General features: G+C 59.0%; 1 protein-coding gene across 2 annotated transcripts in view; it reads right to left on the bottom strand.

The window, feature by feature from the left end:
• Positions 1–16,780: 16,780 nt before the first annotated feature.
• Positions 16,781–22,834, bottom strand: part of NF2 (NF2, moesin-ezrin-radixin like (MERLIN) tumor suppressor) — a 72,352-nt gene continuing 66,298 nt past the window's right edge. For both annotated transcript variants that reach the window (XM_036993308.2, XM_036993307.2), the window contains one exon: positions 16,781–19,570. Coding sequence is in view for 1 of the 2 variants with exons in the window: in XM_036993307.2 (XP_036849202.1) it covers positions 19,520–19,570 (51 nt within the window). In the remaining variant the exon portion in view is untranslated. The remainder of the gene's footprint in view (positions 19,571–22,834) is intronic.

The following is a 22,834-nucleotide window of genomic DNA, read 5'->3' as shown; positions in this document are numbered from 1 at the left end:
GGGCAGCTTCTGGGTGCCAGGTCCTGCAAGCGAGCCAGGCTGGGGATCAGAGGAGGAGGGGAAGTTGCTCAGACCTGGCAATCACAGAGCAAGTGCCAGAGGGCTCGGCAGCATGGCCAGGGGCTCAGCTCATTGTCTGTTGAAGGGCAGGGAAGGAGTGCGGGCCAATTTTTACAGAGGAAGGACATGGGGATGGGGTTTGAAAAGTTTCTGACATTGGGTTGCGGAAGCAGTGCCGTGAGCAGTAAGAGCTCTCCATGAAGAACTCAGAACTGGCCGTGTGCCTTTAGGTGTCTACACTCATTACCAACCTGTTAAACAGGAACACACCTAGGTCCCGGAATGAATGCTCAGATCCTGCAAATCAAGTGCTCAGTGTGTGGAGCATGGACTCCTAGCAGTCAAGGGAACTCCAGGAGGAGGAGCCGGGGTAGGAAAATGCTCAGCAGGCTGAGAGGACCACTTTCAGCTCAGGAAGGCACAGTCTGGGTCTGCACCCCTCCAGGTCCTGGGGCCTGGCACAGGGCTGGGCTGGGCTGGGCTTGGGGAAGTGGCAGGGCTGGATGGACATCTGCCGAATGACAGAATGAACGTCTGAACGAATGATTGCCCATCAGCCCACCTGCCCTTCGGCTTGGCAGTCCTGTCCTCTCGTCTGCACGTCACCAGGGAGCAGATGGCTTGATCGCAGGGTGTGAATTATGTCTGTCGCTCCCCCGTCTGGGGAGGGTGCTACCATCACACTGCTCTCCCTGGGATGCCACGGGGAGACTCGCAGGCCCCTCCAGAGAGGGGTGTCCGTGGACTCGGTCCACTAGTCCTTGACTCAGGGTGCTTGAGGGAAGCGCCTGACTCTGGCAGGGTCCGCCAATGGCAGAGAAAGGCAAGGGGACAGAGTGGAACCACTGTGTCCAGAGGCTGCAGGCCTCTCTCCCAGAAACCAGGGCCCTCTCCTCTCAAAACTAGCATTCTCCCTGCTCTCCCTGGGCAGAGACCACCCCTCTGAGGCCAGCAGCCTCGCACCACCCACATTCAGCACCAGGGAGAGCTCCCCGCAGAGCCCGTGGCTGAGCAGCAGGGAAGATGGCCGAGGGCGCCCAGGAGAGCCTGACGAGGCAATAACGAACCCATTGTCCAGAGGGGGATAGCCAAGTGGAGGGAGGGAGAGTGCCAAGCTCAAGGTCATGCCAGGCCTGCTGATTGCAGCCCTGTCCCAGCATGGGAGGCAGGGGCCTTCTGGGTGTGGCAGGGGAGTTCCGGAGGGCAGTGGGGGATGGGGGGTCCAGGGAGGGCAGAGGCTCTGGCCTCTGCTCCTTGGCTTGGGAACAATGTTGTCCCAAGAATCTGCTGGGGACAGTGTCTGGAGGTGAATAAAATATTCATCGTCCGGGCAAATTCACACAGTCACTTGATGAATAATGGAATTTATAGACTTGCCGAGGCAGACCCGGCTGGGAGGGGGTGTGGGCCAGAACCCAGAGGCCCTTGTCTGCTCTGATCCCACCCTGCTCTGGGCACTCCCTCCAAGCCCTCCAATGCCCAGCTCCTGCAGCTGACAGGGATACACAGGACAGAACAGGAAACAAAGCCCATGAGAGGGAAACAGGGTGAAGAGGACAGACAGAGCCTTGAATTTTTTTTGCTCCTTGAGAAGCACCTTGGTGATTCTTGGAGAAGAAGAGCACTGTGCCCAGAGTCCAGAGTAGCTGGGATGAAGCCTGAGTGCTGTTACCCATTCTGTGCCCAAATGTGGTACTAGTCCTGCCTCAGTTTCCTACCCTTAAAATGGAGTTGATGTCGCCCTACAACCAGGGGTGCTGAGCTCTGATGAGATGATAAAGGTGGCAGTGCCTGGTGCCTCTGTCCCTGGCACACACACAGGACATGTTGCTGGGACACGATGCTCAGAAGCTATGCCTTTAGAGCCTCTGTCTCCAGCCCCCAGACTCCCTGACCCCAGGAGTGGTCTAGAAGGCAGATGGAGGCATGGCCAGAGGCAGAGAAGCCTCCAGTCCTCAGAGCAGGGTTTGATGTTCCCAAGTGCAAAAATCTAGCCTGGGAGAGACAGGCCCAGGCCCTCACCCAGGTTGCCCCACCCCAAACAGTCTGCCCCTGCTGTGCTTGGCTGGGGTCTGAGGGAGGAGATTTTTAGAAAGCTCCCCAGGAGCTTCCAAGGTGCAGCCACTGTGCTGCAGGGGCACCTCTGCTCCTGGAGAAGAATGCCTGGAGGAAGCAGTCTGGGCAGGGGTGAGAGGAGCTTGGGGATGTCCCTGGTCCCCCTTGGGCCTAGATCTCCCCCTCTGGGAAGTGCAAGCCTATGTCCAAAGCATGGCCAGACTGCTGGCTGGGACGGGGCTCATGGCTACCTGTGGCCCAGTCCCTGCTCCAGGCCCACTTCATGAGTGACAGCTGTGGCGGCTGGCAGGAGACGAGGCGCTAGGCAGCTCCTAATTGCTCTGGGCTTCCAGATCCCTTCCTCAGTCTGTTGCTTCTGATGAGATGCTCCACCAACCTGCCCAGAGCGGCTGCTCCCCCAGAAGAGGCCCCATCTCTGGCTGGCCAGATCATCAGCCTAGGATCAAGGAGTGGGGAAAGTCACCTCTCCTTGCGGGGTCTTGCCACCTCTGGAGCAAGTGAGGCTGAGACCCTGCAGTCCCTTAGGCGGCCTGCCTCCTCTCTGCATCCCTCTGGGTGGCATAAACTTCCATTTGGGCAAGGAGCTGCACGGGTGCTCAAACTGCATACCTTGTGGGTAGGCTCTGCAGCACCACCCAGCACACCCTGCCCCCTCCAGGGGCCTGAGCATGTTCCCCAGGGGCAGATCCACAGGAGGGCTGTGTGACCTTGGGCAAGTCATTGGAACTTGGAGTTCAGGTGCCTCACCTGGATGGAAGGGCCCCTGTTTCTCAGGGTGGCAGAAAAAGAGAAGGCATGGAAGGTGCTGAGCCCGGTGTCCAGGGCAGAGCACTAGGGCTCCCCAGCGCTGCCCGAGCTGTGTAGTAGGGGGGTCCTCAGGGTGCTGCAGGCCAGCAGCTGTTAGCTCACCTCCTGGGCTGGGTTTGCAGGTTGGTGCCTGTCTCCCCAGCTGCCCTGCCTCTCCCGGCACCCCCTCCCCAGGCCCCTGCCCCTCTCATTTTGTGGCACCTCTAGGGCAAGATATAGAGAGCAGGGGACTGAACCCTGTGGCTCCCCAGGGGGACTCTCAGACCCTGACATCTCAAATTCTTTCCCAGGAGGACCAAATTATTTTCCTGGCTTCAGTCACCTAGCCTAACACCCTTCCCCATGGGTGAGTTGCTGTCTCCACCTGCTGCCATGTGGCCTGGGTGCAGCCTATGCATGCACACCTTCAAGGACAGGGAGCTCACCCCACCCCAAGAGACAGAGAAAGCTCTGGCTTTGTTCTCCAAGATCTCCCCTAGTCTGAGGCGAGGCACTTAGGCACCCTCAAAAGGGGCCCCTGCATGTCACTTGGGAGACAAACAGTACATCAGAGAGGCACCCCTCCCCTTTTGTCATGGGGACACAGTGTAGGGATGGCACCTTGAGCCTGTAGGCGGAGAACATTGTGCGGGCAGAGACTGGGGCGCGGGAGTGGGGCCAGGCGTCCAGATAAGTGCCTGTGGTTCCTCGTCTCGGGGCTCAGTTGTGCGGTTTAGACAGTACCGAGAGATGGAACCTGGGGCGGCCCAGACTAGAGGGACTGCCTAGGGAGGGGCCGTTCTCGTGGGAACCCCACCTCCCCTGGTTGCCTCCAGTTGCACGGGGGACGATGACCCTTTGTAGTCCCTGATGTTGGGGGATAGAGCTCAGGCAGAGCTCCAGGACACCAGGGCCATGGGTGAAGACTTCCTTCTGAGCTGTAGGCCTCCAGGGCCGAGCTAGGTCTGCAGTCCTGGCCACCGTCGAGCCCCTGCCCAAGGACCCACCAAACGGGCCTCTGCGGCCCACAGTGCCCTAGTCATGTCTAGCCTAAGTGATGATAAAATCGACAGCAGTTTAATTGGTAATTTTAATCCTGGACAGAGCAGTAATGGCGTTACTAATTGGATTGTTAGAGATTTGTGCTTTATGGCTGTGTAATTAGAGGAGCTGTGGGGTGCCGGGGTGAACTGGGGGGCCACTCAGGGCCAGGGGCAAAAAGCAGCAGGCAGGGCCCCTTCCCACGCTGGGGCCTCCTGCTCATCTGCTGCTCCTTCCAAGCAGGGCCCTTGGGGCAGCTGATGAGGGGGACCTCCTAGACCTGGTGTCCCATCGTGTCAGGAGGAGGAGGCCTTGGATGGCTTTACATGAAGGGAGCCCAAAGCTCTTTGCCCAGGTCCCTACAGCGCAAGGCAGAGGGGCTCCCAAAGCCTAGCCCTTCCCTGCATCCTCACATGCATGTCCCCGGCTCCCGTCGGCTCTCTGGGCCGTGCGTCCTTGCCCACGGGCTCTCTGTGGGCACTGGTGTCCCTTCCTGCACAAATGGAACCGCAGTCCCATGCGCTCACACTTCTGGCGCTCAAGAGCCTGGGTAACCATAAACTGTCCTCATTTTAGAATAGGAAGGGCTCTTAGGTTCTTTTACCCTGTTCATTTCTCAGATGGGGAAACTGAGGCCTGGGGAGGAAAGGGGACACTCTTGTGTGTGCTCCACACTGGGCTTATATATGTGTGTGACCCTCACCAGCCCTGAACACCCACCTTTGGTGGGTTTCTGCACACACACACACACACATACACACAGCTGCTGTCTGCATGGATGTGGGGGGGCCACAAGGGCTGACCATCCGGAGCATAGAGAGGGCTCCACTGGGTGAATATTGAGAAGTGCCTTGTGGAGGGGAGGCAGCGGGGAGCATCCTTTGGATCAAATTCACAAAAGGCTAGAACCATGCCTGGCACTCAATAAATATTTGGTAAATGAAACAAGAAGGAAAGAAAGAAAAAAGAAAAGGGAGGGAGGGAGGGAGGACAGACAGACCACGGACAGAGGGCCTTCCCATTGGTCCCCTAACCTACTGCTGGTCACTCTCCTAAACTCGGGAGTGGAGCCCTCACAGCCTTCCAGCGTCATTCACGTTATTCCAGGGGAGAGCCGAGTCACCTACAGGGCCCCAAATGCCTCCTCCTCACCTTCGTCCCATGCTTACCTGCTCCAGTTGCCTCACTGGGCTCCTGCCTGCTTCTGGCCGAGTGCCCACACACTCCTGCCTCAGGGCCTTTGTACTTGCTGTGTGGTCTGCCAGAAATGCTCTCCCAAGCATCTTCATTGCTCACTCCTTCAGGTCTTTACTCAAAAGTCACCTTCCCATTGAACTTTTCCGAGCCACCCCAGCTTAAAACACACCACAAAAAGACAAACTGCGCTCTTCTCCCACTGCCCTGCTGTATTGTCCTGGCTTGTGCTTACCGCGGCGTAATACGCCGTGGACTTGCCTTTCTTTCCTGTGCTGGATTGTGTTCACTGCTGCGTCCCTAGTTTTGTGACATACACAGTTGTTGAATGAATGAGCAAATGAATGAATGAATGGAGAACTGGAGGGCCCCCTACAGAGGTGGCCCTGGGAGGGGGGCAGGTGGGGGTGTGTGGGTTGAGGGGGCAAGAGGCTGAGGTGGGGTGGGTGCTGGCTGAGACACCCTGGCTGTGAGCCCTTCTCTCTGGCTCACTGGCTTCCCCACCGCCTGCAGTCACTGGGTCTGGAGACAGAGCCCCACGGACCTACATCAGCAAATTACTGGGCAGGTGGGGGGTGGGGTGAGGAGATAAAGATCTCTGTCCTCCTGCCAAATTCTCTACCTCTGTGCCCTGCACCTGCACTGTCATCAGCGCGACCTACACTCCCCTTCAGCAAGGCCACTGTGGCCTCCAACTGCCTCCTTGATGTTCCCCCAGGAAGAAAACCTTCCCTCGGGAGAGGCCCTGGACTCCACGGGGTCCTCTCCGCTTCTGGCTCTAGCTGCTTGTTTGTAGGCAGGAGCCAGGGCCTGAAACCCCCCATCAGCGCTGAGGCGGGTGGCACCCAGGCTGGGCGTGAGGGTCCCGAGCTCTCAGCGGGGCCCTGCCCACTGCCTGGCCTGGCCGTCTCGGGCTCCGTGGGGTGATGTATGGCCCACTGGCCCTGCCAGGAAGCGACAGCAGATGGATGGGCAGTGCGGAGGGTGGGCTCAGAGCCAGGAGGGAGCAGAGGGGGAGGCGCCTGGCTCTGGAGAAGGCCATTCCCGGAAGGCCGCCCTCCGGGCAGGACAGGGCGTACTGGAGTTGTCTCGGGCACAGCTCCCGCAGGGCGGCCCTCGGCGCGAGGCAGTGCAGGCCGCCGGGGGGCTCTAGGCTCCTCATGGCGTCTCTCCAGGCCTTGGCGTCCTCATCTGTAAAATGGCGATGAAGTTCCCACCGGGAGGCGGCAGGGAGGACCCCGCGAGAGGAGGCTCCCAAGCACAGCCCCCAGATGCCAGTCCCTGCTCGGTCAGGCCTGGCGCTCGCCTCTATCTCCCCCCTGCCTCCCTGCCCCACCTGCCCTCCCCTGGCCTTTGGGAGAACCACCAAACAGGACCTTGGCAAATTTCTAAAATGAATGCCCTCCCATTTTTCAGATGGGAAAACTCAGATCTTGAAAGAGGAAGGACCTGCCCAAGGTCAGGTGGGAGGTTTTGGGGTACCCCTTGTGGTGAATCTTGAAATAAGTCCCCTCCCCACCATGGACCAGGGAGGGAGGGAGGTGAGGGGGTGGCGCAGCTGCCCAGCAGGCGGGGAAGGATGGTTGGCAGTGCTGGGTACCAGGAAGGGAGCGAGGAGGGAGGGGCCAGTGCGCTTCCTGCGGCCGAGTCAGGACGCGCCAGACGCCTCCGTGGGCTCTGTCTGCGTCCAAGGAGACCAGGACACTAAGTGGACGGGTGGCGTGTCCTTGCTGGCTGGTCCTGGAGGAGGGACGGGGAGCCGGGGGGATCATTCTGGGAACCAGGGCTGCCTGTGGCACTGCACAGAGTCTCCACGCAGCTGTTTACCTGCCCTGCTCTCCAGCGGGGGCTGGACCCCACGTGGGGCTTCCAATGGCTGTGGGCATGTGACACTGATGTACACGGACAGGTTTGGTGGACGGTGAGGAGGTGTGAGCATCACAGGTGCATGTGACCATGTCAGTGCAGATGTGTGCATCTGTGGCTGAGTGTGTGTGTGCACACATGTGTGCAGGCATCGATATGCACGTTCAGGGGCCTGAACATCAGACCCTGAGAGCCCCAGGGCTGGGATGGAGCAGGTACCCAGTCGGGGCAGACACATGCGGGCAGAGATCACAAGCGTCTGTGTGTGCAATGCACTTTGTACGTGTGGGACTCTCCATACAGGCAGACACAGATGAGAGGTGGACATACACGGGTGGGCGTGGGGAGATACCCATGCTCGCTTAGCACCCACTTGGCTCTGCACAAGTCAGCTCCAGTCAAAAGGAACAGGGTCAGCCCCCACTGTCGGGTGGAGGTAACCAAGGACAGCAGCTGCCTCCAGCTGCTGGGAGTTCTGCCTAGAAAGGCAGGAGAACAACCCCGGCCTGACCAACCCTCCTCATAGGTGGGCTCAGACAAGAGTGTCCCAGCAAGGTGGGAGGTGGCATTGCCCTGAGGAAAGGTCTCTGCGGCAGATCACCAGCAGTGTCCCGGAACGGGAGGCTTCGGACTTGTTCATCTGCATGGAGACAGGGCGTGGCTGTGGAATCCCAGGGGTGGACAGGGCCTTTGGGGTCACTTGGGGTAGCCCACTGCTGCTAACTCCAGGGCCGAAGGCCAGGACCCTTGCAGAGGACAGGCACCCCTCTAGAGGGTCTTGCCCCCTCTCCAACACCCATTTCCTCACCTGTAGAATGGAGACCCCCAACACACTCCACTGGGGGCCCTGCGGGAGGGTCTGGAGGCAGAAGGTCGTCTCAGGGAAGAGGCAGCCTTCCCTGAGTCTGGGAGGGGGGATGGGCCGGGTGCAGGGGGAAGGAGGGCTGAAGAGATCGGGGACAGCGAGGCAGGCTTTCCAATTCTGTTAGTGAAGGGATTTGTCATTTTAATGATGTGATATTTCTTGCCTGGCCGCTGTCTGTGGCTGCGCGAAGGGGACAGCTGCCTCTCTAAATGAGGTGGGCCCCTGCTGGTGGCGGGTCTGCACTCCCGCACGCACCCGGCCGGGGCTGAGGCTGAGGCTCAGAGGCTAGAGGCCAGGGGCCAGTGTCCCCCACACAACCACATCTCCCACTCAGCTCTGCTTCCCTGTCCCTGTGTGACCTCGGGTGAGTCCTTCCCCATCTCCAGGGCGCAGTTTCCTCATCTTTATGGTGAGGCTAATACTGTCACCCCCCCGGCTACCAGCACTGTCCACTGGTGGCGCCAGCCTCCTTCACGTGCCTCTCCTTGGTGGCCTCTTCCAGCCTCATCCCACCAGACTTCTCTCATCTGCTCCTGAATTTCTACAGACCTGCAGCAGGCTGCCACCCCCCAAGAATCCGCAGCCCTGGGGTCTTTCGGAAGTGCCGGCCAGGCTCTGGCTCCCTCTCGCCCTGGGGAGGGCCCACACTGGCCCCGCCTCACTCCCTAGCCTCTTCTGGCCTTCTACCCCCATCCCATCTCCACGCCTTCGTCACCCGGAGTCGTCGAGGCCAGGTGAACATGCCTTGCCTTTTTCTCAGGTCCAGGCCTGTGTACAAGCTGCTCCCCCTGCCGCAGTCAGTCCTATAGCCCCGGGTCCCTCGGAGCTGGTCAGAGGTCTCCTCTGCGCTCATCCTCGCCCTCTATTTGCCTTGTCCCCACATTTGTCACATGGAGGGTGGCAGCTGGTTTCATGGTCTGTCTTATTTGCTTTGTGTTCCAGCACATAGTAGGCCCTTGATAAATGTGGCCCTTGAACGAATGAATGACAGGCCACAGAGCTGCCACCCCGACCTGGAACGCAGCAGTGAGAATGTGGGTGGCAGCCGCAGCGAGGGTGGCCCAGCGGACAGCCAATCCATCAGCCTGGCGCTGTGCCCAACCAGATGGAGCCAAACCCCTGCGGAGGGAAGAGGAAGGAAAGATCCATCACCCAACGTGGTCCACCGGTGTGTGGGTGTGTCCCACCTGCCCCCCATGAGTGCCTCATCCATCATGCTGTCCCTGGGGCACTAGGATGGGGTGAGCAGGCGGCAGACCAGGCTTCAAGGGGCCAAAACCCTCAGGAAATCTGCAGCTGTCTAGTGCACAGGGGAAACTGAGGCCACGAGGAGGGCAGCAGAAGTTAAAAGCGGGGACTCTGGGGCCAGACCAACCGGTGTTTGAGTGACAGCTCTGGAACCCACTCATGTAAACCTGGGCACGTCTCTGGCACCTGGGAGCCAGTGTTCTCATCTGCAAAATGGGGACAGACCAGCACCCCCAGAAAAGGAGAAGATTCACAGAGACCAAGAGGAGGTACCCTGCCCACCTCGAGACTCCCTCCTGGCCCTGCTCTTTGGGCTGTTGGAGGAGAAGCAGGCAGAAGTGGTTCTGAGCAGCAGGGCCAGTGGATTCAGGCAGGACTGGCTAATTGTCTGGGCCATTGGCGGGAAAGGGGACATTGATAGATGCTCCTCCTGTAGCTGGGGACCGGCTGAAGGAAGGGGGTGCTGAGTGATGACCAGGCCCTGTGGAGGTTACAGCCCAGAGGACCTGACCCGCAGACTGGGGGGACATTGAGCCTCGCGCTCTCCCCCAGCAGGTATACTCTCTTCCTGGGAAGTCACTACCTCCCTCTTCCTCCGTGTTTTAATTATAAAACCAAATGCTTTCTGAGCCATCATTTCCCCTGAATTGCACAATGGCCTAGGGAAGTGCCAGGGTTAAGATCCTTGGGCATTAAGATCCTCATTCTACAAATGGGGAGACTCATTCATTCATGCAGCAAGTAAGACCAACCTGCTCCGTGCCAGGCTCTGTGCTGGGGACGAGGCAGTCAGACCAGGTGTGAGCACCTGCGTGCCCTGGGCACTCTAGGAGTTACAGGTGGATCAGGACTGAGCTTTACATCCAAAATGTTAGATCAATGAGAATGTGATGGGTGCCATCCCTGCTGGTGGCGCACGTTCCCTGGCGGCTACGGGGCATGTGGCCTCATTTACTCATCCAAGGAAGACATCAGTGGCCCCATTTACCAGCTTCCAAAACTGGAGCTCAAAGCAGTGCTGTGATTTGTTTGGGATCCCCCAGCTGGGAGGAAGAGGAGCCCACATTTGTACCCAGGACTTGTGCCCTTTCCACCAACCAGTCCACACAGCCCGGCCAGATGTGGCTCAGTGAGGAGCTGCCAGTGGAAGGCTCATGAATGAATGAGCACATGCACAGGGAAGCCCCAAGCCCCACCCTGCATCCCCAGGGCCTCCTCAGCAGGATGGGGGCCAGGACTGGGACCTCCCCTCCCAGAATCCCATGCTGCTGTGGACAGCCCCTCCCACACTGCCTTGCTCCAGGCTTGCCCCGCTGCTGAGCTCCCTCAGAGCAGATAATGTGAGGGGAGGGCTTCTGTCCAGCCCCTGAGCTGGGCCAGAGGGAGGGACTCTCCTTGGACGCTGAGGAGCAGATCGAGCCCAGGCAGAGGGGCAAGATGGGGTTCAAACCCCAGCTCCAAGAAGTCATGTGGCCTCTCCGAGCCCTAGTCTCTCCCTGTGTCACGTGGGAGCACTGGTGACTGCACAGGACTCTCATGGGGCCTCATGACACCATCAGGTAAGGATCTACCTGGGAGCTGCTGCTGAATGTGGCCCTCCAGGGACTGCTGGGGATGCAGAGACCATGTGCGCCAAAGCCAACACAGGTCCCTGTTGTTATTTTTATCCCCTTAGTGCCTGGCCAGGGCAGGTTCTCAGGGGACAGTATGGCCCTGACCCTAGGCAGACAGGGTCTGTTCTGGGGTGAGGGGTCTGGGCCTGTTCCCCGGAGCCAGGCAGTGGGGCTGGACTGGCCAGCAGTTGCTGGAGGCCCGGGGAGGGCTCAGTACTTGGCCTGTGCCGACCTGCCCAGTGGAGCAGGACCCGCTCTAATGAAGTGGGCTAGCCTGAGGCCCACGCTGATTTCACGTCCCAGCTGGTAAATGTCACTGGAGAGAGCAGCCGTGGCACCTGGCATGGGCCCAGTTGGGGGTGGGGGCAAGCAGGCTGCTAGAGAGGCTGGGGATGCCCGTGGAATGCTGATGCCAGCCCACAGCTGCCAGGCCCTCCGGATGCCCCTCCAAGTCCCGAGGGGCTGTGCCCAGCCAGCTGCAGCTGTCGCCCACTTGGGGACATTTGCAACCACCAGCCCCTCTGCTGCTGTCAGCCAATAATGGCCCGAGCCCCAGTGCTGGGAGAGGCCCCCCGACGGCCACATCTGCACTGGAGGTGGGGGCTCAGGGAGGTCTGGGGAGGGGCACTGCTGCCGAGGGCACCCAGGTGGGAGGTAGACATGTAAGAGAAGCCCTCCTGGTCCACGATGGCTCCCGCTGCCCCCAGCTGTCTCCTTTGATGCCTAAGTCAGGCAAGCTAATAGTAAATAGCTATAACCACACAGCAGCAGGCCTCATTTACTAAAGTCCTGGCAGCAGGCACTGGCTCAGAGCCTAGTAGCCGTGACCACATTCGACCCCCACGCTGACCCTGTGGCTGGCGGGAACCGACTCCATTGTGCAGGGGAGGGATGTGAGGGTCAAGGGGCTAAGCCCGCTCCTCCAAGCTGTCCTGAGTAGGACCCCCTCACCCGGCCCCAGCTCTCCTGGACCACCTGCAATCACTCTCCCTCTCTCTGCCCAGCTTCCCACCCCAGGGGAGATGGGGCCTGGCACCCACCAGTCTGCCCGAATCTTCCTCCCCTTCCCTCTCTTCCGGGACTGCCAGGTGGCAGGGGAGGTGGGGGGCAGCCCCAGGAGGCTGTCACTCCCCACTGCTCATCTTGGGCTCTCACCCAACTCAGCCTCCAGGGCCGGAGGGAGGGAGAGGGCTCGTGTCCATTCCAGGTGTGGACTCGGGAGGAGCTGGGCCTCCTCACAGACCAGGAGGCCAGCGGGGCCGAGGGCAGGTGTGTCAGGGCTCGCTCTTCCCTCCCTTGTCCCCTGTTTCTCTCAGAACCTTGGCCTCCAGATCTGAGACCTGAAAACTGAGGTCTGCCCAACCCACACCAATCCTAGACTCAACATCTTCTGGGTGCAACCATCCTAAGTCACATGGGGGAGCTACTGGTGACAGAACGTGAGGGTGGCTGATGCCAGTCCCTGCTGCCCGAGTTGGGTGTGGTGCCCTTGGAGCCAACGCACAGCAGCCACTGCCTCGGGCTCACCTGTGACGCTGAGTGTCACGTGGTGACCGAAGGGGTCCCTCGGTCCGTGGGAGCCTGGCTCCCTTCCCTGCCTAAGGGGCTCCCCGAGGCGGGCAGTCTCCCTGACTGCTGCCCCGCACCCTACACCCGGCACGGACCGGTCACAGCAGAGCTTGGCGAATGCGGGCCCTGGGTTTGGGCTGGGGCGCTGGCTGTCCCGGAGCCTGGTGGCCTCCTGGGGGCAGGGTGGGCAGCCTGCTGTGGGGGGGAACACGCTTGCCCTACCCGGAAGCTGCTCCCTGCTGCCCCTCCCCAGCGTTCCCTTGGACCTGCCTGCTTGGGGCAGGGAGCCCTGGCATCCCCAGCCACCCTCCCCGCTTCATGGGAAAAGAGGAGGGAGGGGAGCAAAAGCCCTATTAATAAAAGAATAGGGAACTGCGACGAACTCCGCGTGTGCAGCTCAGAATAGCAATGTGCTTTCTCAAGGCAAACAGAACTCCCCAGGTGTCAATGCAAATTCACTCCAGTTAAGATGAAAGAGAGCTGTTTCCCCCTTTGCTGGCTAATGGGAAGGACTTTAACAGATTCAGTCTCAGGAACGCAGGCTGGGAGCAGAGCCTGGGGGAGGGGTGCAGTCATGGGTAAAAAAGCGAGGTCCTCCGCAGGCTTCAGGGCAGAGCGTCCATCGCAGCAGGCCTGGCCGACCCCCAGGCTCCCGCCTCCCCTCTGCCCAGGCTGGCGAGGAGCTGGGCTCACTGCTCTGGAGGCGGCGGCAGGAAAGCCCGGAGTGGCCACGCCAGCCCTGTGTCCTGGCGCCCACTGCCCTTTAACTCGGGCTTTACCGTCACACTACCCACAATGCTACGTTCCAGTCTGTGCCCGAGGAGTATGGGCCCAGGAGGGACAGGTCAGGTGGCTGGCTGTGCAGAGTACCTGGTTCTAGTCCGGCTCGTGGCTGTAGCCGCCGCTGCGGGATCCTGGGTCAGCTGCCCCCTTTCGGCTTCCTGGAGGGTGACACGGGACCTGGGAGACCGGCCCGAGGAACTCCTTTAGAAACCCGACATGCAAACACTGGGAACCAGAAGGGCCCTCAGAGTTCCTCTGGTCTAAACCTGACCCTTTCTGGCCAAGGACACTGAAGCCCAGAGTGTGGAAGGTGCTTTCTCAAGGCCACACAGCTAGGGAGCAGAGAGCTGGTGCTCCGGAACCCAAGTCCTGAAGTAGTGGCCTCGGAGGGGCGAGCCCAGGTGGCTCTGCCAGCCCCAGGGGCCTTCCTCCCGCAGGGGTAGCCCTTCTCTGGCCTGGGGAGTCCAGGCTTGGCTACCCGGTCCAGAGCCACTCAGATTTTGCACACGTTTCCCTCAGAGTTCTCTTCCACTAAAACCACGCAGGGCTCAAGCGGGGCCACTGCTGGGCAGGGTGAGGGGACACCATGCATGCACGCGGTGGGTTGTGGCAGGTGTGTGCCAGGGGCTCAGCCAGAGACCAAGGGAGACTTCAGGGAGGTCTGGGGGGAGGGTGGGTGCAGTGAGGCTGTCCCCTGTCCAGTTCCCTTGTCTGAATTTAACTCCTCTCTCTCAGGGCAAATGCCACAGCAGGTGCCCATAATGGGACCTCTACAGCCTTCTTCTCTGTTGTTTACTGACTTAATGCCTTTAGATCAACGGCTGCCCCTTCCTCCCAGAGCCGGCAGGCGGGGGAATTATGTTATTTATATTGGAAATGGGCAAGACTCCATGGGGACTTCTTCCCTTATGCCTGGTAAGAGAAAATTAGGTCACCGCTGTGCCTCCCTGGTATCTGTGGCTGGCATTTTGGTCCAGGTACCCAAGGGATCAGGGAAGAGCTGAGCCCTGCCCACCCAGCTCCTCGCCCACCCCAAGACTGCGGTAAATTATTGACCGAAGGAGAAGGTACTAATGTGACAAAGCCAGAATGTCCTTTACAAGCAGCCCCGCCCGTGCTATCTGTCATCTCCTGGGCTCTGCAGCTGACACCGGGCAAACAGGCCAGACGCAGGCTCATTGGGCTCCTGGTGCAGGTGGAGGGTTGGGGCCCACATGGGGCGGCAGGCAGGTGGGTCTCCCTGGGCCGTGTCACTGCCACTCTTCCCTCCGCTTTCTTTGCTCTCTCCTCCTCCCCTTCCCGACCCTCCGTAAGCATCCAGATAAAGCACCACCCTCTCCAAGAGACGCTGTGTTTAGAGATTTCTGGGCATTAACAACCCCACAAACCCTATAAAACTCCCCTTTTAGATGAAGAAACTACGATGTCCGAAGCTTAGGTGACTTGCCTGAAGTCGCACAGGGGGCAGGCAAGTGCTTGGGCAGGGCTGTGAACCCAGGTCTTCCTGGACTCAAAGTCAGGAAGGGCCCCGAGCCCCTCAGCTCTCCTCATGGCTGGGTGAAAACACTGCATGTCTCTGCGTGTGCTCTGCTTCTATTATTTGCAAATAATGGCAGTCCTGCTACATATCCTCAACTCTTTTTTCTCAGGGACCGGAGTACTTTTCGCATCTGTTCATGTTATCCTGGCACCATGCTGGAGGTGCCCAGAGGCATCACCGTCAACCCCCTTCCCAGAGGGGGAAACAGGTTTGGGGAAGCAAAGCACCTGGCCCGTCAGGAAAGGAGAAACAGGTGGCACAGGGGGAGCCTGCAGCGGGGCGGACGGGCGAGGCGGCTCTCGCCGCTCTGACTGCGCAGCTCCTCAGATGTCTTGATTTCTTCAGCTTAGAGGCAACATGCCAGGTGCTATTCTGGGGCTACCACTCCAGCAAGAAATGGGCATCATGTGGGAACCGGGACGCGGCGGGGGTCCCTCTGAGTCAGCTCAGGCCTCGTGGAACTGACGAACGGCAGTCTCCCTCTGAGGGGGCTCCCGACCCCCTGGTGGGGCTGGAGGTGCGGCCGCAGCCTCCTGCCGTAATGCAGTAATGACAGGCTGCCAGGGAGACCCGCCACCCCAGGAGGGGAGAGGCACGCTGGGCCTCTCTCGGAGGTCCGGGCTGAGGCACACGGAGAATGTTTAGATGACTCGACTTCTTTCCCAGACAGGAAAGAAATTGGATTAGATGCAGTTGCTGCCATCTTCTCACCAGTACCTTTCCCCCAGACTCCTGCTGCCGGCTCGTCGTTATATGTGGGTGGCTCCCTATCCGCTGCTCCAAAGCGAAGGCTTCTGGGGTGGGCAGCCTGGGAACAGCTGCCAGGCACTTGGCGCTCCGGCGGGGGCCAAAGGCGAAGGACCAAGTGCTGGCAGGGAAGCCAGCAAGAGCCGCTCGGGGGTCCCGTGGGGCCAGGCCGCTGGCGCTCCATGAGGCACTGAGGTCCGGCCAGCAGCTCTGGGCTTACAGCACAGTCAAAACAAACCAGAAACACAACAGCAACAAAACACCAGAGTGGAATTCACTGGTACCAAAATACCAGGCAGTATCAGTGTAGCCTAACCCCACCTCCTGGAGACCTCTGGACCTGTATGAGCATGTGGACCAGGGCTTAGCTTTTAAACATGAATGTCAGTTAAAAATACTGCCTGGACAGCTTCGGGTACTTTCTGTGGCTCACACTACATAGGAAATCAAACGATTTCCAATCACTGAAAATAAGAGATGAAGCACTGTCACCTTATTACTTACCTAATATAAAGTCTAATTAGTTATTAATTCTATGAATTAAAACAAAACTTTTTACAACTTTTACAATTTTCTAATTTTACTTCAAACATATATATTCATATAAAACAAAATATATAAAACACTAGTTATATTTAACTCAGACGCTTAGAGGTTTTTGTGTTTTGATAGGCTATTTTCCTTGTTGGCTGCACAATGGAGACCTGAAACGTATTCTGACACATAGCAGGCTGCACCGCGGCCTCTCAGCAGCCCTGATAACATACTGTGCTCCCCGAATCTTTGAGTTTGGGCTGCATAATTCGGGACGTAGTTATCCTGTGGTAGTTTGGTCTTAATAAAGAACTTTATTAATTAAAAAAAAGAAAACAAAAGACCATAAGCTCTGTCATGGGAGTTCCCAACTTCTAGTGTGAATGTCGTGTGGCCCTGTGACAATAAGCTGGGCCTTACTGTCCTGCAGACAGTGCCTGGGACCCTAGTGGCTTTGCATGGTCCCACACCCTCCTCCGAGCTCAGAAATGGAGAACCCTCAGAGCAGGAGCACCTGGGGAGGCTGCCCAGCCCAGCACCACCCTGGTGTGCAGGTCTGGAATGCGAGACAGGCAGGAGGCAAGGAAAGAGGTCCAGGCCCCTGCTACAACCCTGATGTCCCGTGGGAAGAGGGAAGGGGGGCCCAGGTGAAGGTATGGAGAGGGGTGCTGTCAACAGCCTGGAAAAGGTGAGCCTTTACTACCAAAGACACAGGCTGGAGTTGAAGTCCTAGGCAGTCAAGGAGGTCAGAAGCCCTGTTTCTGCGAAGCCCAGAAGAGGCGGCCCCGCCGCCCACCCTGTCTTGCCACCCGAATGGCTGGAGCAACAAACAAACAGAGGAAGCTCAAGACAAACACCTTACAGCTTATAATTTTTATTAAAACAATCATTTAAATTACAACAATCCACCAGAATAGAAAATAGCCTTCCATGGTCTGGCCCTGACAGGAGGTAAACTCAGGCCCTCAGGAAGAAGTGCGGTTTGGCGTATTTGAAAATGGAAGGAGCTGCCCTGGACGCCCACGAGGGGCCCACGTGGCCCCAGGGCAGCTGGGAGAGGCTGTCTGCCTGCCAACGCCGCCCCCTCCAGCCCTGCCTTGCTGGTTGTCAGCCTCTGGACTTGCCGTTTTGATTTAAAAGAGAAAAGAGAGGGAGAGAGAGAAACCTGTCCCCAAGATTACAAAACCCGGTCAGTCAGGAAGTGTCACGTAAGGCCACAGAGTGTGTCCAGAAGGGCCTGGAGGGTGTGTGAGCGAGTGGACACCAGAGTACAGCGGCCGCGGTGGGGCCTCAGTCGGGACGAATGGGGTCTGTGCGGGACAGCTGAGGGCCGGCAGCACGGCCTCGCGGAGCGTCGCGAGCGGGGCAGTGACTGAGCGGTGCTTCTGCCCAGAACCGTCAGAGGCCCTTGTGATGAAGTGATCACGGCCAGGGCCCTGCTCGCAAGCGAGTTCAGAGGTCTTCTTACTTGACAAGCTCCCATGCCCTAAAAATGTTCACTTAAAAAGAACACAGCCCCCTTCAGCCACAGGCACACATCTCTGAAAAACAATTTCCTCTCTCACTCGTTCTCCTTCCACCAGGACTCCAGACCTTCCTGAGGGCCACCATCCTCCCCACCTGCCCATCTTTGGGAGACGCCTGCCAGCTCCTGCCTCCAAGGGGGGTGAAGTGCTCCTGGCCGAGCGAGACTCCGCCAGCCCTCAGTCTGCTCCCCAGCCCGAGGCTGCTCCACGCCACGGCTCACCTGTGGTCACACAGCTTGCATTTCCCAGACTTCAGACATACACACAGGAGTTAAATTAAAAAAAAGATTAAAAAAACCCAAAAAAACCAAAGCCTGTGGATGGTTTTATAAACCACCTCTATGCTCCTATGCCCATGGCCACTGTCACAGGTGAAATGTAAAGATCAGGAGGAAAGCAACTCGTGGAAATTCAAGGACAGGTAGTAAGCCCAAGGAGACAGGCCCTCAAACAAGAGCCAGATCCTCTGTCAGTGCCTGACCCCTGACCCCTGCTGGGACGGTGTCTCAGGGAAGAGGCCTTTGAGGGCCAGAGACACACGGGGAAATGCTTTCAGCCACAGCCATCCATGCTTAGTGTCCAGATGCAGAGTCCACCGTCATGCCCTCCGGGGCTGGGGTGTCACACAGGCCTGACCTTAGGGCACGGTGGCCCAGGAATGCGGAAGCCAGCCCAGGACACCATTAGGTCAGCCTGACTGCGGAAAAACGGCAGGTGCCCCACGAGCTGTTTCTCAAGACCACATAAGATCTCCAGAGACCCGCACAGCTCTTGGGAAATCTCCAGGCCCTCACGTGTCTTCAATTAATCAGCACCTTTTCACTGGTCAAGAGTTATCACCTGCTCTGCATCACAGCCTATTGGAAGCATGTGAATAGCCCAGTGGATCACAGCGGCACCAGTGAGCCATGGAGAAAAGGTGAGAAAGTGGCCCTGAGCTGAGGGGCGTGTGTGGGCCGTGGGGGGAATTCTGCGACCTACCACTGCAAGGAGGCGTGGTGGGGACCCGTGCACACACTGTGAGTGGACACATGGCTTGTGCTGGGAGGGGCACAAAGGGACCCCATGTGGCCCTGTGGGGGACGAGGGCAACAGCCAAAGGAGGCCCAGGTACAATAATGGATTAGGAAAGGCTGCCTGTGGCTGTGAGGCAGGTGCTCAGGCCAGCAATGCACACTGGGTCCCCAAGCCCGACAGAGCCACTGGTCACGGCTGGGCTACCAGGTACTGACTAGAGCGTGACCAGGGAGGGCCCCAGCCTGCCACAGGCAGGAGATGCTAAGGCTGAGGTGGGGGGAATGGGGGTACACCCGGCCCCACTGGTCCTGGGCCCCTGTCTGGGGTGGCAGGAGGAGGGCAGCCAGTGGTCTGTGCGGTGCAAGTTCCTGCGCGGCCCTGCTGGCCTCCCGGCCCCGCTGCTGGCAGCCAGCCCTTCATCACGGGCTCTGCCCCAGGCCTTGTCCCACTGGCAGGGCCTCTCCCAGGCCCCACCAGCTGGCAGGCAGAGCCCTGTCTCAGGGAGGGCCTGGGCTGAGGCCCCATTACTTGGCTTGCCATGAGCTATGGGCAAGCTCACTGATGCCATGCAGCAGACAGGCTGGCAGCAGACTACGCTGGCCCAGGAGAGGGGGATGAATGTTCTGGAACCCTGGGCAGGGTGGAGGGGGTATAGCACCGGCCTGTCTCCAAAGGGCCTGTGCACTTCACTCCCTATGACCACTTCCCAGCCTGGGCCGGGGAGGTCAGCACTGGACAGTAAGACACCCCCCCCCAGGGTGCCTATGATGAAGGAAATATGGGATCCCACATTAGATGAGGAAAGACAAATACTTCTTAGAAACCTTAGAGACTCAGGTCAGGAGAACTAGAATGCCCTGAGAAGAATCTCTGCAGGTCACAGTTCAAGGCAATTGCACATACAGGGGCTTGGGCTCTCTCCACCTAGCTGGGGAAAGTTCCAGAGCTCCTCCAGAAGCTCCCGGCCAGCCCACCTACAGGTGACTCCCACGGTGCCTGACCCATCCCACCGGTGCAGGGAGAAGTGGCAGATGCTGGGGTGGCCGGGCACCTGCTACAGCTCTTCAAAGAAGGCCACTCGGGACTTGGCGCTCTGCAGGGTGAGCTGCAAGGAAGCAGAGAAAAAGTTGAAAGGGGGACTGGACTTGTGCTCTTTCACAGCAGGACGCCGTCCTGCCTGTGGGCTAACCGCAGGGGTGCTCGGGAGTGACAGGGAACACCATCCAAATAGATGTCCAAGAAGCCAGTGGTCAATCCCAAATAAGTTTCCAGGTTTGCCCAAGAGCTCAAATTAGGAGGTGACAAATGAGGACATGCCGAGAGTGATGGCTGGTGGGCAGAAGCACGTCAGCAGGAGAATGTCATCAATGCCATCACCTTTTCCCCAAGGGCAGGAGGAGACCCCTGACATTTTATATTCTCACATTTCCTTCCACGAAAGGGACTCTAAGATGCCTCCGTGGCGTGCTGTCTGCAGTGCCAGCCTAGGATGCCACAGGCCAAGGTGACATGGCCTCATGCGAGGCTGGCTTATGTCAGATGAAGAAGAGCTTGTCCTGCTGCTGCTGGTCCCCCAGGTGGTCCCGCAGCAGACCTGCCTGTGAGCTGGCAGCTGGGAGGCTGCAGGCTTTCTCAGTGGGGCTGCTTCCAGCAGGGAGGCCGCTGCTCTGCCCAGAGCACTAAGACCTCCCCAGGAAGAACACTGCCCGGAGAGGCACAGGGCCGGGAAGGGCTGGAGGGGTGGGGGGGTGGGGGCGAGCTCGTGGCATGGACGCAAGCCACCTGAGTCTGCAACCTCCTGGACTGCTGAGGCCCAAACTGCCCAGCTCTGTAGGCCACTTCCCAGGACCTCCCCAAACAGAAGCACCTGGCACAGGCACCCTCCCAGTGCCCTGCTCTACTCCTGGAATCAACTACTTGGGTGAGAATGGTGTGTTCCACCTCCAGTTCTGGAACTGTGCAGAGGGGAGCTGTCAGGGAGGTGGGACACAGAGTTCAAACTGTTCATCTTCATAGTCCCCAAACCATTTAGCTTAGTGCTTTGCATCTAGGAGGAGCTCAGACAATGTTTGTTGAGTGAATAAGATGAGGAATATGATGATAACGAAACAGTGAGATGCAAAGAAGGCCCAGGCAACTAACCCTCCTCTGCCAGCAGGTCACTGGGTGGCCTCAGTGGACACCCTTGACCTTTCTGAGCCTCTTTCCTCTGGAGTTAAACTCCAGGGACAGGCCAGATGGTCTGACCCATTCCCCCAACCTCCAGCAGGCTCTGAGCCCAAACAGTCCTGGTGTATGTGTGGTTCTCCAAAGGGCAGGGTGGCGGGGAGAGTCTCTAAAACAACCACTTCCCTGTCAAAGACAGGCAGCGCCCGCTCAGAATGAGACAGCTGGAGAGCTGGCTCTTTGAATCCTGCCAAATCGTTTGGCCTTGAAGTTCCCGACTAACAAGCTGAATGCAGGGAGGCATCTGAGCTGTTTTCTTTAGTGGAACCAATTTCAGAAGCCCTCTGAGAGCCCAGTCTAATGGGAATGGAGAGAGCACCCACTTCTTTGCTGAAAAGGAACTCCCTCTAGACGGGAGCCGAGTGCGGGTGGGTTTCTCCCCGAATGCATCAGGGGAGAAGGGCTGTGGGCTAAGTGCTCTGTGGCGACGGGAACCAGGATGCTGCCCGGGAAAGAGCGAGCGCCAGAGAATTACTGGGACAAAAACCCTCCTGGGGGAGTTTAAATCAAAAGGTGTGAAACCCAATGCCAGGTTTGTCCCACACTCCTCGAGAAGACTTCAGGTGGGCTCCTCAGGGGACAGGGGACCTGCAGGGCACAGGACCCTGCCACAGCCCTCCTGTGCACCGGCTCACACACAGGCACAGCCAGACTGCCCCACCCAAAGCCAGCTGGGTCGTGCTGGGCAGGCGGCTAACTTGCTCTGGCCTCAGCTCCCCACCATGAAGCCTGGTGGTGGCAGCCCCTTCCTCACAGGGTGCCATGTAGAGTACCTGGGATGTGCTCAGCACCATGCCTGGAACACCTCAACAGCTGTCATTACTAACGTTCTTCCCCAACCCCAGCTGGGGCTCCTCTCCTCCCAGTGGGCAGGAGGGCAGAGTGCAGGTTAGAAGGGGGTGCAGGAGAAGGCAGGGGCACGGGTGGTGCTGGCCCGCATGGTCTCCCAGGCAGGGCCTGCAGATGCCCCCCAAGAGGCCTGGCCACTTCCCCAGGCGGGAGCACAGGCTGTGGGGGCCTCTGAGAGCAGCCTTCTGCCCATTTGTACAATGTTGGCTCCAAGAATTCCTGGATCCTCTACCAGACTTGGGTGCTGGCCGTCCCCTCAAGGTGCCAGGGGAGGGTTTTGGCAGCTCTGCCAGAACCAGACCCCAGTTACTCGGCATGTGCTTGTGGGGAGGCAAAGCCCTCTTCAAGTGGGCAGGACGCTTCCCCGGGTCTCCTCCCACACCAGTGGCCCAGCCTGACCTCTTAACTACCCAGAGAAGCTGTACCCCAGCCTGGGGACAGATGCAGAATGAAGTCAAATGCTCTGGGCGTGTGCACGGAGGAGAGCACTGCACACGTGCAGCCTCGGCACCAGGAGAGTGTCCCCAGGCCTTCACGCGGCACCAGGCCGCCAGAGCGGCAGGCAGGCCCACTGCGCAGAGGCGGTCCTCGTGGCCGCTGACGCCGAGGGCACTGGGAGCCTCCTGCCTCCGGCCACAGGCAGACTTGTTGCCCCTGCCTCCACCCTTACCCTACTGTACCATTCCTGGTGGTTCCAGTTCCACCAGGAACCCTGTTGTCAGAGGAAATTACTGTGCAAGCAGACTGCCCGCTTCTGGAACCCGTCAGCGCCCGCCGCGGCCTCTGCCTGCTCCTGCCTGGGCAGCACCCTATCCGAGACATCGGAATGTCCCCAAGCCAGGCAGCGCTCTGCTAGTGCGGCAGCATGGCCAGTGGGGGGGGGGGGGGGGCAGGCAGTGGTGAGGGTCTGCAAGGAGAAGCCTTGGGCTTTCCCTCCAGGTTAGGTCTTCCCCTCCCAGCACTGGAGACATCTGCCAGCTGCACCCACACCTGGCTCAGCTGCGCACCTCCACTGGGCAGCTCCCCTCAGCTGGGGGATCTGCCACCACCGGCTGTTTCTCTAGAGAGCTCACAAACGGTCATATTCACAGTACAGCTATAGGCAGGAGGTGTTCATAGAAAAGAAGGGGAGGCTTACAGGAAATGGCACAAAACCAGCCCTTCTTGAGATACACTGCCTCTGTAGGTCTTCATGCACTCACGAAAACCAGCCAGCAAGTGTCCCGATTTCCCCACTGTCCTCTCCTACCTCCAGGTGCACGAGCCCGTCTTCCTGCCCAGCGGCCGGCTTGGC

This window comes from Manis javanica, chromosome 15 (assembly GCF_040802235.1).
Source record: "Manis javanica isolate MJ-LG chromosome 15, MJ_LKY, whole genome shotgun sequence".
Taxonomy (NCBI): Eukaryota; Metazoa; Chordata; class Mammalia; order Pholidota; family Manidae; genus Manis; species Manis javanica.
Note: the sequence above shows the minus strand (reverse complement) of the source record. Positions and strands in the feature narration are given on the sequence as shown.